This window comes from Mirounga angustirostris, unplaced genomic scaffold, assembly GCF_029215605.1.
Source record: "Mirounga angustirostris isolate CCGP_5_RB_7025 unplaced genomic scaffold, mMirAng1.0.hap1 SCAF_11, whole genome shotgun sequence".
NCBI lineage: Eukaryota > Metazoa > Chordata > Mammalia > Carnivora > Phocidae > Mirounga > Mirounga angustirostris.
The window spans coordinates 70,968,614-70,984,480 of NW_026991719.1; the positions used below are offsets into that span (position 1 = coordinate 70,968,614).

The window sequence follows — 15,867 nt, forward strand, 5'->3', positions numbered from 1 at the left end:
CTCCCTCTGCCTCCCTCTCTCTCTCTGTGTCTCTCATGAATAAATAAATAGAATCTTAAAAAAAAATTCAAGAGGCACTTCTGGGGAAAATAGCAAAGATCCTAAGCTCACTCATCCCACAGATAACACCCATATCAGTATAAATAACCTAGAAAATGACCTGAAGACTGGGCAGAACAGACATTCTTCAGATAAATGTAGAGTAGGGGCCATACTGAAGAGGGTAGGCAGGGCAGAGAAGTGGTCCAGAACTAAAGGAACCTGGGGGAGGGGGCTGTCCAAGGGAGGAGAGAGGGTGTGGGCACAGAAAGGGAACGAAACAGACCCTCACACCAGGACACCCCAGGCAAAGGGAAACCTCACGGGGAAGATGAATCCCTGAAACATTTGGCTTTGAAAAACCAGAGGGACATAATTCTGCAAGTTCTTACAATTAACAGGGCTTCACACCAGGAACTTTAAAAATCAGCAGGCTGGGTTCTGGGAGAGCATTGAAGGCTATTAGAAACTAGATCCCTACCCTTAAAGAGACTGCACAACAAACAGCCCTGTGAAAATACAGTACAGAAGCAGCAGTTTGAAAAAGGCCCGGGGTATATGAGAAGATTTATTTACTAATTTCAGAGCCTGTGCTGGCCGGGCAAGGATCACTGGGAGACTTCTCCAGATACAAGCTGGCAGGCACCATTTCCCTCCCCTGACCCCAGCCTAGATATGTGAACAATTGCAGGAACAAGCACAGGGCCAACACCCACTACCTAACAAGCAAACAGCAAGCCCCACCCCTGTATTCTCCTCAGACACACCAGGGCCCATCCAAAGCAGTGCCACAAGTCTGGCAAGGTGTAAGTAGCCCCGACAGGGACCAGCACAACTTCAAAGTGACTTTTACCTTGGGCAGAGGGGAAGATAATGATACACAACACTCCGACTACAGCCCCAGCAGTGAGCTGTGGGCAAAAAGCTGCTCTCACTGCAGGCCCCAACCACCAGTGAAAGCTTCTCAGGGGACAACACAGCGCAACTACCCAGCAGTTTGGTGCTACTGGATCTTTGGCAAACACATGGTCTGACTCAACTCAAGCCCAAAGGAGCCCAAGACTGGCCCACCAACAACACAGGGACCAAATCCTGCTCATAATAGGCAGACAGAGCCATCAGAGATGGCTGATGTCTTTTCTCAAGGGACATTACACTGCAGAGCACTGAAGAATCTCTTCTAGATTAAGCCACTACTTTCAAGAGAAGATGTAGCTGACTTTCCTAACACACAGAAATAGACACAAAGAATTAATACAAAATGAGAAGACAGAGGAAAATGCCCAAAGGAAAGAAGAGGACAATCACAGCAAAGAGAGCTAAATGAAACAGATATAAATAAAATGCATGATAAAGGATTTAACATAATGGTCATAAAGATATGCACTAGACATGAGAAGAGTGGAGGACCTCTGTGAAACCCTTAACAATGGGATAGAAAATGGGGCATCTGGGTGGCTGTCAGTTAAGCGTCTGACACTTGATTTCAGCTCAGATCATGATCACAGGTTTATGGGATCGAGCCCCACATCGGGCTCAAAAACACAGAAAAGAACCAATCAGAAATGAAGAACTCAATAACTGAAAGTAAAAATACACTACAGGGAATAAATAGACTAGAAAAAGCAGAAAAACGAATCAGCTACCTGGAGAACAGAGTAATGGAAAGTATTCAAACTGAACAGGAGAGACAAAAAAAAAATAATAAAAAATGAAAACACATTTTGGAATTCAGTAACATCATCAAGCGTAATAACATTTGCATTATAGGGATCTGAGGAGAAGAGAGAAAAGAGGACAGAAAATCTATTTGAAAAAAAATAATAGCTAAAACTTTCTGAATCTGGAGAAATGGAAAGCCAGATCAAGAAGGCATAAAGGTTCCCTCCGGGAAAGTCAACAAAAGAGGTCCACACCAAGACATGTAGTAATGAAAATGGCAAAAAGCAGTGGTGATACAGAGAATTTTAAAAGCAGCAAAAGAAAACAGCTGAACATAAGGGAAACTCCATAAGACTATCAGCTGATTTTCTTCAGCAGAAACTTGACAAGCCTTACAAGAATGGCATGATATATTCAAGATACTGAAAGAAAAAAAACCTGGAGCCAAGAAGACTCTATCCAGCAAGGCTATCATTCGGAACAGAAGGAGCTTTGAGTTTCGCAGACAAGCAAAAGTTATGGGAATTAATGACTGCTAAACCAGCCCTACAAGAAATGTTACAAGGGACTCTGAGTGGAAAAGAAAGACCATAAGCAGGAGTAAGAAAAATAGGAAGAATAAAAGCAATAAAATTAAGTATCCCTATAAAAATCAGTCAAGAGATGCACAAAGTAGAAGGATAAAAATCAGTCAAGAGATGCACAAAGTAAAAGGATGTAAAGTATGATAACATATGCCTAAAACATTAGGGGGTAAAGGAGTAAACATTGAATTCAACCTTACACCATCATCAACTTACAGACTGCCATATGTATAAGATACATAAGATACAAACAGAATAGTAACCACAAATCAAAAATCAGTGATATACAAAAAATAAAAAGAAAGGATTCCAAATATATTACTAAAGAAAGCCAACTAACCGTGACAGAAGAGAGCAAAGAAAGGAACAGAGAAGAACTACAAAAACAACCATAAAATGAATAACAAAATGGCAATAAACACATCCCTATCAATAATTATCTTGAATGTAAAAGGACTAAATGCTCCAGTCAAAAGTCATAGGGTGACAAAATGGATTTAAAAAATCTTTTTGCTCCCAACAAGAAACTCATTTCCTACCCAGTGACACATTCAGATTGAAAGTGAAGGGATGGAGAAGCATTCGTCATGCAAATAGATGTGAAAAAAGCTGGGCTAGCAACACTTCTGACAAAATTGACTTTAAAACAAACACTAACAAGAGACAAGAACACTATATAATCATAAGGGAAACATTCCAACAAGAAAATATAATAATTGTAAGTAAATATTCATGGACCCAACATGTAAGGACCTAAATACATAAAGCAGCTAGTAATAAACATAAAGGAATTAATCAATCAATCAATTAATTAATAATAGAAGGGACTTACCATCCCACTTACAACAATGGACAGATAATTCAAACAAAATCAAAAGGGAAATAGTGGCTTTGAATGACACAATGCAGGAGATGGATTTAACAGATATACTCAGAACAATCCTAAAAAAACTAGAACACATTCTTTACAAGTACACATGGTACATTCTCCAGAACAGATCACATATTAGGCCACAAAACAAATCTCAACAAATTGAGAAAAAAATGGAAGTCATACCATGCATCTTTTCTGACCACAACATTGTGAAACTAGAAATCAGCCACAAGAAAAAATCTGGAAAGAGCACAAATACATGGAGAATAAACAATGCTATGACACAATGAATGGGTCAACCAAGAAATCGAAAAATAAATGGAGACAAATGAAAGTGAAAACACAACAATATAACCTCTTTGGGAGGCAGCAAAAGCTATTCTAAGAGGTAAGTCTGTAGTAGTACAAGCCTTCCTCAGGAAGCAAGAAAAATCTCAAACAACTTAACCTTACACCTAAAGGAGCTAGAAAAAGAACAACAAACAAAACCCAAAACCAGAAGAAGGAAGGAAATAATAAACATTAGAGCAGAAATAAAACAGAAACTAAAAACAGAATAAAACACATCAATGAAAGCGGAAACTGGTTCTCTGAAAAGATCAACAAAACTGATATTTAGCTAGATTCATCAAAAAGAGAGGACTCAAATGAAGAAAATCAGAAATGAAAGAACAGAAATAACCAACACCAGAGAAATACAAAGAATTATGAGAACATTATGAAAAATTATATGCCAACAAATTGGACAACCTAGAAGAAATTGATAAATACAAAGAAACATATAATCTCCCAAAACTGAATCAGGAAGAAATAGAAAATTTGAACAGATTACCAGCAAAGAAATTGAATCAGTAATCAAAGAACTCCTCCAACAAACAGAAGTCCAGGCTTACATGGCTTCACAGGTGAATTCTACCAACACTTAAAGATTAATACCTATTCTTCTCAACTTTTCCAAAAATTTAAGAGGAAGGAAAGCTTCCAAATTCATTCTATGAGGCCAGCATCACCCTGAACCCAAAACAAGATAAAGACACCACGAAAAAGAGAAATACAGGCTAATAACTTTGATGAATATAGATGGAAAAATTCTCAATATTACTAAACCGAATCCAACAATACATTAAAAAAAACATTCATCACAATCAAATGGGATTGGTTCCAAGGATATAAGGATGGTACAATATTTACAAATCAATCAACATGATATAACACATCAATAAGAGTAATGATAAAAACCATATGATCATTTCAACGGATGCAGAAAAAGCATTTGACAAAGTACAACTTACATTCACAATGAAAAACCTCAAAAAAGTAGGTTTAGAGGGAACATACTTCAACACATTAAAGGCCAGATATGAAAAACCCACAGTTAACATCATCCTGATGAAGCTGAAAGTTTTTCCCCTAAGGTTAGGAATGAGACAAGGATGTCCACTCACACCACATTTATTTAACATAGTACTGGAAGTCCTAGCCACAGCAATCCCACAACAAAAAGAAATAAAAGGCATCCAAATCGAGAAGAAGTAAATCTTTCACTCTTTGCAGATGATGTAATACTACATACAGAAAACCCTAAAGGCTCCACCAAAAAACTACTAGAACTAATAAATGAATTCAGTTAAGATTGTAGGATACAAAGTTGATATACAGAAACCCATCGCATTCTGTACACTAATAATGAAGTAGAAGAAAGAGAAATTAAGAAAACAATCCTATCTATACTTTCACCAAAAATAGTAAAATACCTAGGAATAGACTTAGTCAAGGAGGTGGAAGATCTGTAGTCTAAAAACTGTAAAACACTGATGAAAGAAACTGAAGACAATACAAACAAATGGAAAGATATTCCATGCTCACAGAAGAACAAATATCATTAAAATGTTCATACTACCCAAAGGAATCTACATATTTAATGCAATCCCTATCAAAATACCAACATTTTTCACAGAACTAGAACAAACAAACCTAAAATTTATATGGAGCCACAAAAGACACCGAATAGCGAAAGCAATCTTCAAAAAGAGTAAAACTGGAGGTATTACAATCACAGTTTCAAGATATACTACAAAGCTGTACTAATCAAAATAGTACAGTACTGGCATAATAATAGACACATAGGATCAATGGAACAGAATATAAAATCCAGAAATAAACCCATGATTATATTGTCAACCTTCGACAAAGCAGGTAAGAATACTGAATGGGGAAAAGACAGTCTTCTTTAACAAATGGTGTCGGGAAAACCGAACAACTACATGAAAAAGAATGAAACTGGACCATTTTCTTACACCATATACAAAAATAAACTCAAAATGGATTAAAGACATAAATGTGAGACCTGAAACCATAAAAATTCTAGAAGAGGGCTCAGGCAGTAATTTCTCTGACATCAGCTGTAGCAGCATCTTTGTAGATAGGTCTCCTCCAGCAAGGGAAACAAAAGGAAAAATAAACCATTGGGACTACATCAAACTAAAAACGGTTCCGTGGAGCAAAGTAAACAAAAGCACTAAAAGGCAACCTACAAAATGGGAGAAGATATTTGCAAATGACTTATCTGATAAAGGGTTAGTATCCAAAATATATAAAGAACTTATACAATTTAACTTAAAAAAAAAAACAATTAACCCAATTAAAAAATGGTCAGAAGACATGAACAGACATTTCTCCAAAGAAGACATCTAAATCGGCCAACAAACACATGAAAAGATGCTCAACATCACTCATCATCAGGGAAATGCAAATCAAAACTACAATGAGAGATCACCTCACATCTGTCAAAATCACTAAAATCAAAAACACAAGAAACAAGTGGTCATAAGGATATGAAGAAAAAGGAACCCTAATGCACTGTTGGTGGGAATGCAAACTGGTTCAGCCACTGTGGAAAATAGCATGAAAGTTCCACAAAAAATTAAAAGAGAATTACCATATAATCCGGGAATTCCACTACTGGATATTTGCCCAAAGAATACAAAAACACTAATCTGAAAAGATATATGCACCCCTGTTTACTGCAGCATTATTTACAATAGCCGAATTATGTAAGCAGCCAAAGTGCCCATATACATATGAATGGATCAAGAAGGTATAGTGTGTGTATTATGAAATATTAGCTATAAAAAAGAATAAAATCTTGCTATTTGCAACAACATGGATGGATCTAGAGAGTATAATGCTGTGTGAAATCAAAGACAAATACCATATGATTTTACTCATATGTGGAATTTAAGAAACAAAACAAATGAACAAAGAAAAAGAGGGACAAATAAAAAAAACAGACTCAACTACAGAGAATAAACGGCTACCAGAGGGGAGATAGTGGAGTGATGGGTGAAATAGGTGAAGGGGATGAAGAGTCCACTTATCTTGATGAGCACTGAGTAATATACAGTATTTTTGAATCACTGTATTGTACATTTGAACCTAGTAACTCTGTTAGCCATACTGGAATTAAAGTTTTAGTAACGGTAAAATAAAAAAAAAATTAAATCAAGAAATAACAAGTGTTGGTGAGGATAAGCAACAGGGAACCCTCATGCACTGCTGGTGGGAATACTAACTGGTGTAGCCTCTAGGGGAAACAGTATGGAGTTTCCTCCAAATATTAAAAATAGAACCACCATATGATCTAGCAATTCCACTTCTAGGTATTTATCTAAATAATACACTAATTCAAAAAATCTATAGTGTACTCCTATGTTAACTGCAGCATTATTTACAAAAGCCAGGATATGGAGAAAACCTAAGTACACACTGATAGATGAATGGATAAATATTTATACACATACATATACATACACACACACACACGAATACTACTCAGCCATAAAAAAGAATGAAATCTTGCCATTTGAGACCACACGGATGAACTTGAGGGTATTATGCTAACTGAAATAAGTCATAGGAAAGGGAGGCAAGATGAAAGAAGAGTAGGGGACCTCGGTTCATCTGCCCTTGAATTGAGCTGGGTATCATCAAATCATTCTGAACACCTGTGAATTCAACCTGAGATCGAAGAAAAGAATTGCTGGAATTCTACAAATAGAAAAGCAACCACTTTTTGCAAGGTAGATGAGGAGAAGTGAATCTGAGGGGGATATATCCGAAGATAAAAGGCAGGGGGAGGGAACCTCTGTAAGCCAGCTACCAGAAAGTAATATAGCCCTGAAGCACAAAATCGAACCTTTAGAAGTCAGCTCCAGTGAGAGATGTCCCTACCTGAAAGGTGCTCAGGTGGCAAAGCAGGGCAGAATCCTAGATGGAACAGTGGGGTCTCAGGATTCCCAGATCACAGAAAGAATGGGGGTTCCTGAGCCAGCAGAGTTCCCAAGCACTGAATTGGGGGAACTGGTTATGGTCAAGAAGACCGGAGGAGGCTCTCAGCTCAGTTTGCCATAAACCACTAATGGCGGCACAATGGTGGCACCACTCTCGTGTGGGGCCCTTCAAAGGGCAGAAACACAGTGACCCTCCACCTTCCCCCAAGAGGGGCGGCACCAGTGTAGGCACCATTGGGGACCACTCTCCATGCGAGGACCCTGCAAAGAGCAGAAAGGCAATGCCCCTCTGTCTTTCCGTTGAGGATCTATGCCAGTGTGCACTGCAGGAGTCTGCACAGTTTGGCACACACAAAAGAGAAGACTGCTTAATACCCGAGGGTTTACTGAAGAGAGGGGGCTGTGACCCTTCAGTTCCAGGGCTGGAGATCAGGATGTGACCATTTTTATTTTTATCCTCTACAAGGGCACAGAAAGCCTTCAGGGAACAAAAGCCACATAGAGCAACCCCAAGCAGCTTACACTGGGCAGCCTCCACCCCCAGCAAGGGGTGTTAAAACTCAACCCAGGCAAAGACACCTGAGAATAAGAGCAGCAGGACCCTCCCCCAGGAGACCAGCTGGAACAAGTGGCAAAAACCAAGTTTAAGGAGCACACAGGACTGCATAACTCCAGTGCTAGAGGAAAAGAGTGTACAGAACTCAAGGGTTTTTCTCATGATTCATTTATCTTTCAGTATAAAATTTTCCTTTTATTTCTTTTTTTTCCTTTTCAACGAGTTTCTCATTTTAACTCTTTGTTTTTAAGTCTTTTTTTTAACTTTCATTTTCTACATTTACATTTTATAGATATATTTTTTTTTGGCTTCCATTCACTGTATTAAATTCTATTTTTGTGTGTATATATATAACTTTAGGTTTCTTTTCAATTTGGGGATTTAGTGTCTTCAAACAGACCAAAATACACCCAGGACCAAGTAGATCACACTGTTTTGACATAGCTGGGAAGTTACCAATCCTCATAGAAGACAAATTTGCTTGTAAACCAAAGACTGTAGTAAGGGTTGAAGGACACTATATCATACTTAAAATTAAAAGGTCTACCCAAAAGAAGATCTAACATTTATAAATGTTTATGCTCCTAACTTGGGAGCAGCCAATTATATCAACCAATTAATAACCACATTAAAGAAACACATTGGTAATAACACAATACTAGTAGGGGAATTCAATACCACACTCACAGCAGTGGACAGATCACCTAAGCAGAAGATCAACCAGGAAAAAAGGACATTGAATGACACAGAGGACCAGATGGACTTCACAGATATATACAGAGCATTTCATCCTAAAGCAAAAGAATACACATTCTTCTTGAGTGCACATGGAACATTCTCCAGAATAGATCACATACTGGGTCACAAATCAGGTCTCAACTGGTACCAAAAGAATGGGGATTATGCCCTGCATATTTTGAAACTACAGTGCTTTGAAACTTGAACTCAATCACAAGAGGAAATTTGGAAGGAATTCAAACACTTGGAGGTTAAAGAGCATCCTACTAAAGAATGAATGGGTCAACCAGTAAATTAAAGAAGAATTAAAAAAAAATTCACAGAAACAAATGAAAATGAAAACACAACTGTTCAAAACCTTTGGGATACAGTAAAGGTGGTCCTAAGAGGTAAGTGCATAGCAATACAAGACTTTCTCAAAAAATTAGAGAAGTCTCAAATACACAAGCTCACCTTAAACCTAAAGAAGCTAAAGAAAGAATAGCAAATAAAGCCTAAACCAAGCAGGAGACAAATAATAAAGATTAGAGCAGAAATTAGTGAAATAGAAACAAAAAGAAAAGAACAGATGAACAAAACTAGAAGCTAGTTCTTTGAAAGAATAAGATCAATAAACCCCTACCCAGAATTATCAAAAAGAAAAAAGACCCAAATTAAATAAATCATGAAGGAAAGAGATCACAACCAATACCAAGGAAATGCAAACAATTTTAAGAACATATTAGGAGTAACTCTACACCAACAAATTAGGCAATCTGGAAGAAATGGATGCATTCCTGGAAACATATAAACTACTAAAATTGAAATTTATAAACTACAAAAACTAAAAACAGAAAGAAAAGGAAAACCTGAACAGACCCATAACTGGCAAGGAAACTGAAGCAGTAATTAAAAATTGCCCAACAAACAAGAGTCCTGGGCCAGATGGCTTCCCAGGGGAATTCTACAAACATTTCAAGAAGAAATAAAACCTATTCTTCTGAAGCTGTTTCAAAAAAACAAATAGAAGGAAAACTTCCAAACTCATTCTATGGGGCCAGCATTACCTTGATCCCAAAACCAGACAAAGACCCCATCAAAAAGGAGAATTACAGACCAATATCCCTGATGAACATGGCCAAAACTCTCACGAAGATACTAACCAATAGGATCCAACAGTACATTAAAAGGATTATTCACCACCACCAAGTGAAATTTATTCCTGGGCTGCAAGAGTGGTTCAACATTCCCAAATCAACATATCACATTAAGAAAGGACAAGACCATATGTGATCCTCTCAACTGATGCAGAAAAAACATCTGACAAAATACAGCATCCTTTCTTGATTAAAACTCTCCACAGTGTAGGGAGAGAGGGAACACACCTCAGTATCTTAAAAGCCATCTATGAAAAGCTCACAGCCAATATCATTCTCAATGGGGAAAACCTGAGAGCTTTTCCCCTAAGGTCAGGAACATGTCAGGGAGGCCCACTCTCACCACTGTTGTTCAACATAGTACTAGAAGTCCTAGCAACAGGGCACCTGGGTGGCTCAGTTGGTTAAGCGACTGCCTTCGGCTCAGGTCATGATCCTGGAGTCCCTGGATCGAGTCCCACATCGGGCTCCCTGCTCAGCAGGGAGTCTGCTTCTCCCTCTGACCCTCCTCCCTCTCATGCTCTCTGTCTTTCATTCTCTCTCTCTCAAATAAATAAAATCTTAAAAAAAAAAAAAAATAGAAGTCCTAGCAACAGCAATCAGACAACAAAAAGAAATAAAAGGTATTCAAATTGGCAAAGAAGTCATACTCATGTCATAAATGACATGATACTTTATGTGGAAAACCCCAAAAGACTCCACCCCCAAATTGCTAGAATTCATACAGGAATTCAGCAACATGGCAGGATATAAAATCAACGCACAGAAATCAGTTGCATTTCTCTATGCTAACTATGAGACAGAAGAAAGAGAAATTAAGGAATCGATCCCATGTATAACTACACCAAAAACCGTAAGATACCTAGAAATAAAAACCTAATCAAAAAGGTAAAGGTTCTGTACTCTGAAAAACTACAGAAAACTTATGAAAGTATTTGAGGAAGACACAAAAAAATGGAAAAATATTCCATTCGTGGGGATTGGAAGAATAAATATTGTTAAAATGTCTATACTACCCAGAGCAATCTACACATTCATTGCAATCCCTATCAAAATACCATCAACATTTTTTCAGAGCTGGAACAAATAATCCTAAAATTTGTATGGAACCAGAAAAGACCCAGAATAGCCAGAGGAATATTGAAAAAGAAAACCAAAGCTGGTGGCATCACAATGCCAGACTTCAAGCTATATTACAAAGCTGTAATCATCAAGACAGTATGGTACTGGGGTGCCTGGGTGGCTCAGTTAGTTAAGCGTCTGCCTTCGGCTCAGATCATGATCCCAGGGTCCTGGGATCGAGCCCTGCATCGGGCTCCCTGTTCCACGAGAAGCCTGCTTCTCCCTCTCCCACTCCCCCTGCTTGTGTTCCCTCTCTCGTTATGTCTCTCTCTGTCAAATAAATAAATAAAATCTTAAAAAAAAAAAAAGGACAGTATGGTACTGGCACAAAAACAGACACACAGATCAATGGAACAGAACAGAGACTCCAGAAATGGACCCTCAATTCTATTTTTTTTTTAAGATTTTATTTATTTCAATTCTATTTTTTAAAAATATTTTATTTATTTGTTTGAGAGAGAGAGAGCATGAGCAGGGAGGAGGGACAGAGGGAAGAGGGAGAAGCAGGCTCCTGATGTGGGGTTCAATCCCAGAATCCCAAAATCATGACCTGAGCCTAAAGCAGATGCTTAAGTGACTGAGGCACCCAGGCCCCCCTGAACCCTCAATTCTATGGTCAATTAATCTTTGACAAAGCAGGAAAGATTATGCAATGGAAAAAGGACAGTCCTTTCAAGAAATAGTGCTGGGATAGTTGGACAGCCACATGTAGAAGAATGAAACTGGATCACTTTCTTATACCATACACAAAGATAAACTCAAAATGGATGAAAGACATAAATGTGAGACAGAAATACATCAAAATCCTAGAGAACACAGGCAGCAACCTCTCTGACCTCAGCCGTAGTAACTTCCTGCTAAACACGTCTCCAAAGGCAAGGGAAACAAAAGCACAAATGAACTATTGGGACTTCATCAAGAAGCTTCTGCACAGCAAAGGAAACAGTCAACAAAACTAAGATGCAACCCACGGAATGGGAGAAGATATTTGAAAATGACATATTAGAGAAAGGGCTAGTATCCAAGATCTATAAAGAACTTCTCAAATTCAACCCCCCAAAAACAAATAATCCAGTCAAAAATGGGCAGAAGACATGAACAGACACTTCTCTGAAGAAGACATACAAATAGCTAATAGAGACATGAAAAATTGCTCAACATCACTCGGGATCAAGGAAATACAAATCAAAACCACAATGAGATAACACCTCACACCAGTCCAAAGGCTAAAATTAACAAGACAGGTAACAACAAATGTTGGCAAGGATGTGGAGAAAGGGGAACCCTCTTATGCTGTTGGTGGGAATGCAAGCTGGTACAACCACTCTGGAAAATGGAGGTTCCTCAAGACATTAAAAATAGAGTGACCCTATGACCCAGCAACTGCACTACTAGGTATTTACCCCAAATACACAAATGTAGTGATCCGAAGGGGCACCTGCACCCCAATGTTCACAGCAGTAATGTCCACATTAGCCAAACTGTGAAAAGAGACCAGATGTCCATCAACAGATGAATGGATAAAGAAGATGTGGTATATATATACAAAGGAATATTGCTCAGCCACCAGAAAGGATGAATACTTACCATTTACATTGTTGTGGATGGAACCGGAGGGCATTATGTTAAGTGAAATAAGTCAATCAGAGAAAGACAATTATCATATGGTTTCACTCATATGTGGAATATAAGAAACAGCCCAGAGGATCATAGGGGAAGGGAGGGAAAACTGAATGGGAAGTCATCAGAGAGGGAGACAAATCATGAGAGACTCTTAACTGCAGGAAACAAACTGAGGATTGCTGGAGGGGAGGTGGTTGGGGGGATGGGGCAATTGGGTGATGGGCGTTAAGGAGGGCACATGATGTGATGAGCACTGGATGTTATATGCAACTGATAAATTATTGAACACTACATCTGAAACTAATTATGTACTATACGTTGGCTAATTGAATTTAAATAAAAATAAATAAATGAATGAAATAATCAGAGAAAGGTAAAATACCTTATGAGTTCACTTAAATGTAGAATCTATAAAAGAAACGAAACAAAACAAAACCAATCTCATAGATACAAAGAACAGAATATTGGTTGCCAAGGGGTGGAGGTTTGGGAGGTGTATAACAGGTTAAGGGGATCAAGAGGCTCAAATTTCCAATTATGAAATAAGTCATGGGGATGTAATATACAGCATGGTGACAACAGTCAGTAATGTACTGCAAATTTGAAAGACTAAGAAAGTAAATCTTAAACGTTCCCATCATTAGAAAATACCAATGTTTTAATTTTGGTGACAGACGGTAACTAGACTTATTGTGGTGATATTTCCCACTGTATTTAAAGTGTCCCATCATTATGTCATACACCTGAAACTAAGATAATATCGTATGTCAAATATACTTAATAAGAAAGAAAATGTGAAGCCCAAAATACAATAGTACACACAGGTTGTATACACCCTCACAGTTATGTAAGAAAAAAAGCAAATGTGAGGTTTCCAGGTTTTTTACATAATTATTTATCACTTAAAAAAACAAAATCACTCATGAGAAAAAATTATCCTACATTTGGTTAATTCTCAAAGAAAAAGATCACTATTTCACAGACTAGAATTCTAAAACTTCTATTTTATATGTTTCACATATTTTGGTGAAAATTAAACAATTCCAATCATTTTTCCAACTTAGCTTATACATGACATATATAGACACATATATACACACATGCGTGTGTATTTAAATTGAAATTCTGCGCAGAGATATTTAGGAAGTATTAAATGTTACCATTGATAAACTTACGAATCAACATGCAGAACCCTCTGGCCACTTCTTGAACATGCAGCTGCAATGATGGATTCAGGCAAACCTATAAAAACACACAACTATATCACTCAGAATGTAGAAAAATATATAGAGAGAGAAATCTTACACAAATAGTTCATGCATGCCATCACTGCATATAAAAGTTTACCAAAGGAGGCTCATCCTTGTATTCAAACTTCTAACATTTGTATCATTGGATATTTGTTAAATGTACACTACTTATCCTGAAATTTTATTATGTGGAGATTTTTTTTAAATCAAGCACGTAAAATCTTTTTATATGCAAATTTCCATAAATGAGCAACTTTCAAAATATTATTCATATAGCACTTTGTTATTTAGTAGCTATGTTCACATACTAACTCATCTCATTTTCCAAACTGCACTGACAGTGAAGCATCATCAGCACAGAAATGAAATACTGAGGGGCAAATATGTTAATTTGTTGCCCAATGCTTTAACATTTTTTCCTATTGTTGAAATTTGAATCCAAATCTAACTCCAAAGCCATCCAGTGCCTATGAGGGGGAATGGCATACATTTTTCAGTTTAAGCAATAGGTTAGGTAGTTCAAAAAGAGGCCATTTATTGAGACCTGAAACCATAAAACGCCTGGAAGAGAACAGAGGCAGTAATTCAATGGACTATCACACAGCCATAAAAAAAGGATGAGATCACGCCATATGCAACAACATCGATGAGCCTAGAGGGCATTATGTTAGGCGAAATCAGTGAGACAGAGAAAGAGAAATACCGTATGAATACACTTATATGTAGAATCTAAAAAACAAATGAATAAACAAACAAAAAGCAGAATCAGATCTACAAATACAGAGAACAAATTGATGATTGCCAGAGGGGAGTAGAGGGGGGCACGAGCAAAAGGTGTGAAAGGGAATGGAAGATACAGGCTTCCAGTTATGAAGTCACAGGAATAAAAGGTACAGCATAAGGAATATAATCAATGATATTTTAAAAGCACTGTATGATGACAGATGGTAGCTATACTTTTGGTGACCATGGCATAATGTAGAGAGAAGTTGAATCACTATGTTGTACAACTGAAAAATAATGTAACTGTTGTCTAAATGAATGAATGAATGAATGAATGAATGAACGAACGAAGAAGAAAATCCTATTTTAAAAAAGAGGCCATTTACAAGACACATTATCTCACTTTCTGGTTAATACAGCAGTTTGAAAAGAACATTAGTGTTCTGGAATCAAATCGAGCCACACCATAAAGTGGGTTATCATAAAGGAAATATACAAGTACTAACAAAAAAAAAATCACAAATTACCAAAGAATGATTTCATAACATAAAAATTTCAGATGTTCACCAGTTAATACACTATATTATACATTCAAGATTGTTCCATAACTTTTTATTGTAAAATCTACCATTTCAGTAGAAACTATTAAGAATCACTTATATGTAGAAACTATTAAGAATCACTTATATCAGTCAGACAAAGCATGTTTTGAAAGTTTAGTGCAATTCTGTAGTACTACCACCTACTCTTTCACTATAATGAAGCACCTTGATCCTCTTGGATTTTTATGTAGTGGAAAAGAAACAGCACATTTTTTTTTTTTTGTCAAGGATTTAAACTACACACTAAGCATCAAGGATTTCAAGAAAAGAGAAGAGTTATCTTCCTTATGTAAAAAGCAACAGGCATATGGAAGCAATTGACACAATCTAGCTAAAAACCACATTAAACACAAGCTCCAGCTGCATTCACAGAAGAACTAGAGTTTTCCAGTGGTGACTACTGTGGGTGTATAGTGTTTGGTTCAAAAACAAAGTTCTGACTCGATGTACTGAAGACAGCCATTAAATATCAATTATTGGAAATAATCCATAATAAACTTTCAACTTTAACTTCAGATAATTCAAAGAGAAAACATAGTAAGAATTTGTGGTGTAGAAGGAACTAGGAGAAAGAAAGTTTTATTTTTTTTTGAAAGTTTTAAATAGTTAAGCATACTTAGTTCTTCAGTCAAAACTGTATTGTTCTAATGTCTTTTATCTTAAGACTAT

The 15,867-nt window shown here is 37.1% G+C and overlaps 1 protein-coding gene across 7 annotated transcripts in view; it reads right to left on the reverse strand.

Moving 5' to 3' along the window:
* Window positions 1-15,867, reverse strand: part of CHM (CHM Rab escort protein) — a 218,423-nt gene that overhangs the window by 180,910 nt on the left and 21,646 nt on the right. For all 7 annotated transcript variants that reach the window (XM_064574309.1, XM_064574310.1, XM_064574312.1 and 4 more), the window contains exon 2: window positions 13,799-13,865. In XM_064574309.1, the coding sequence (XP_064430379.1) occupies window positions 13,799-13,865 (67 nt within the window). The remainder of the gene's footprint in view (window positions 1-13,798; window positions 13,866-15,867) is intronic.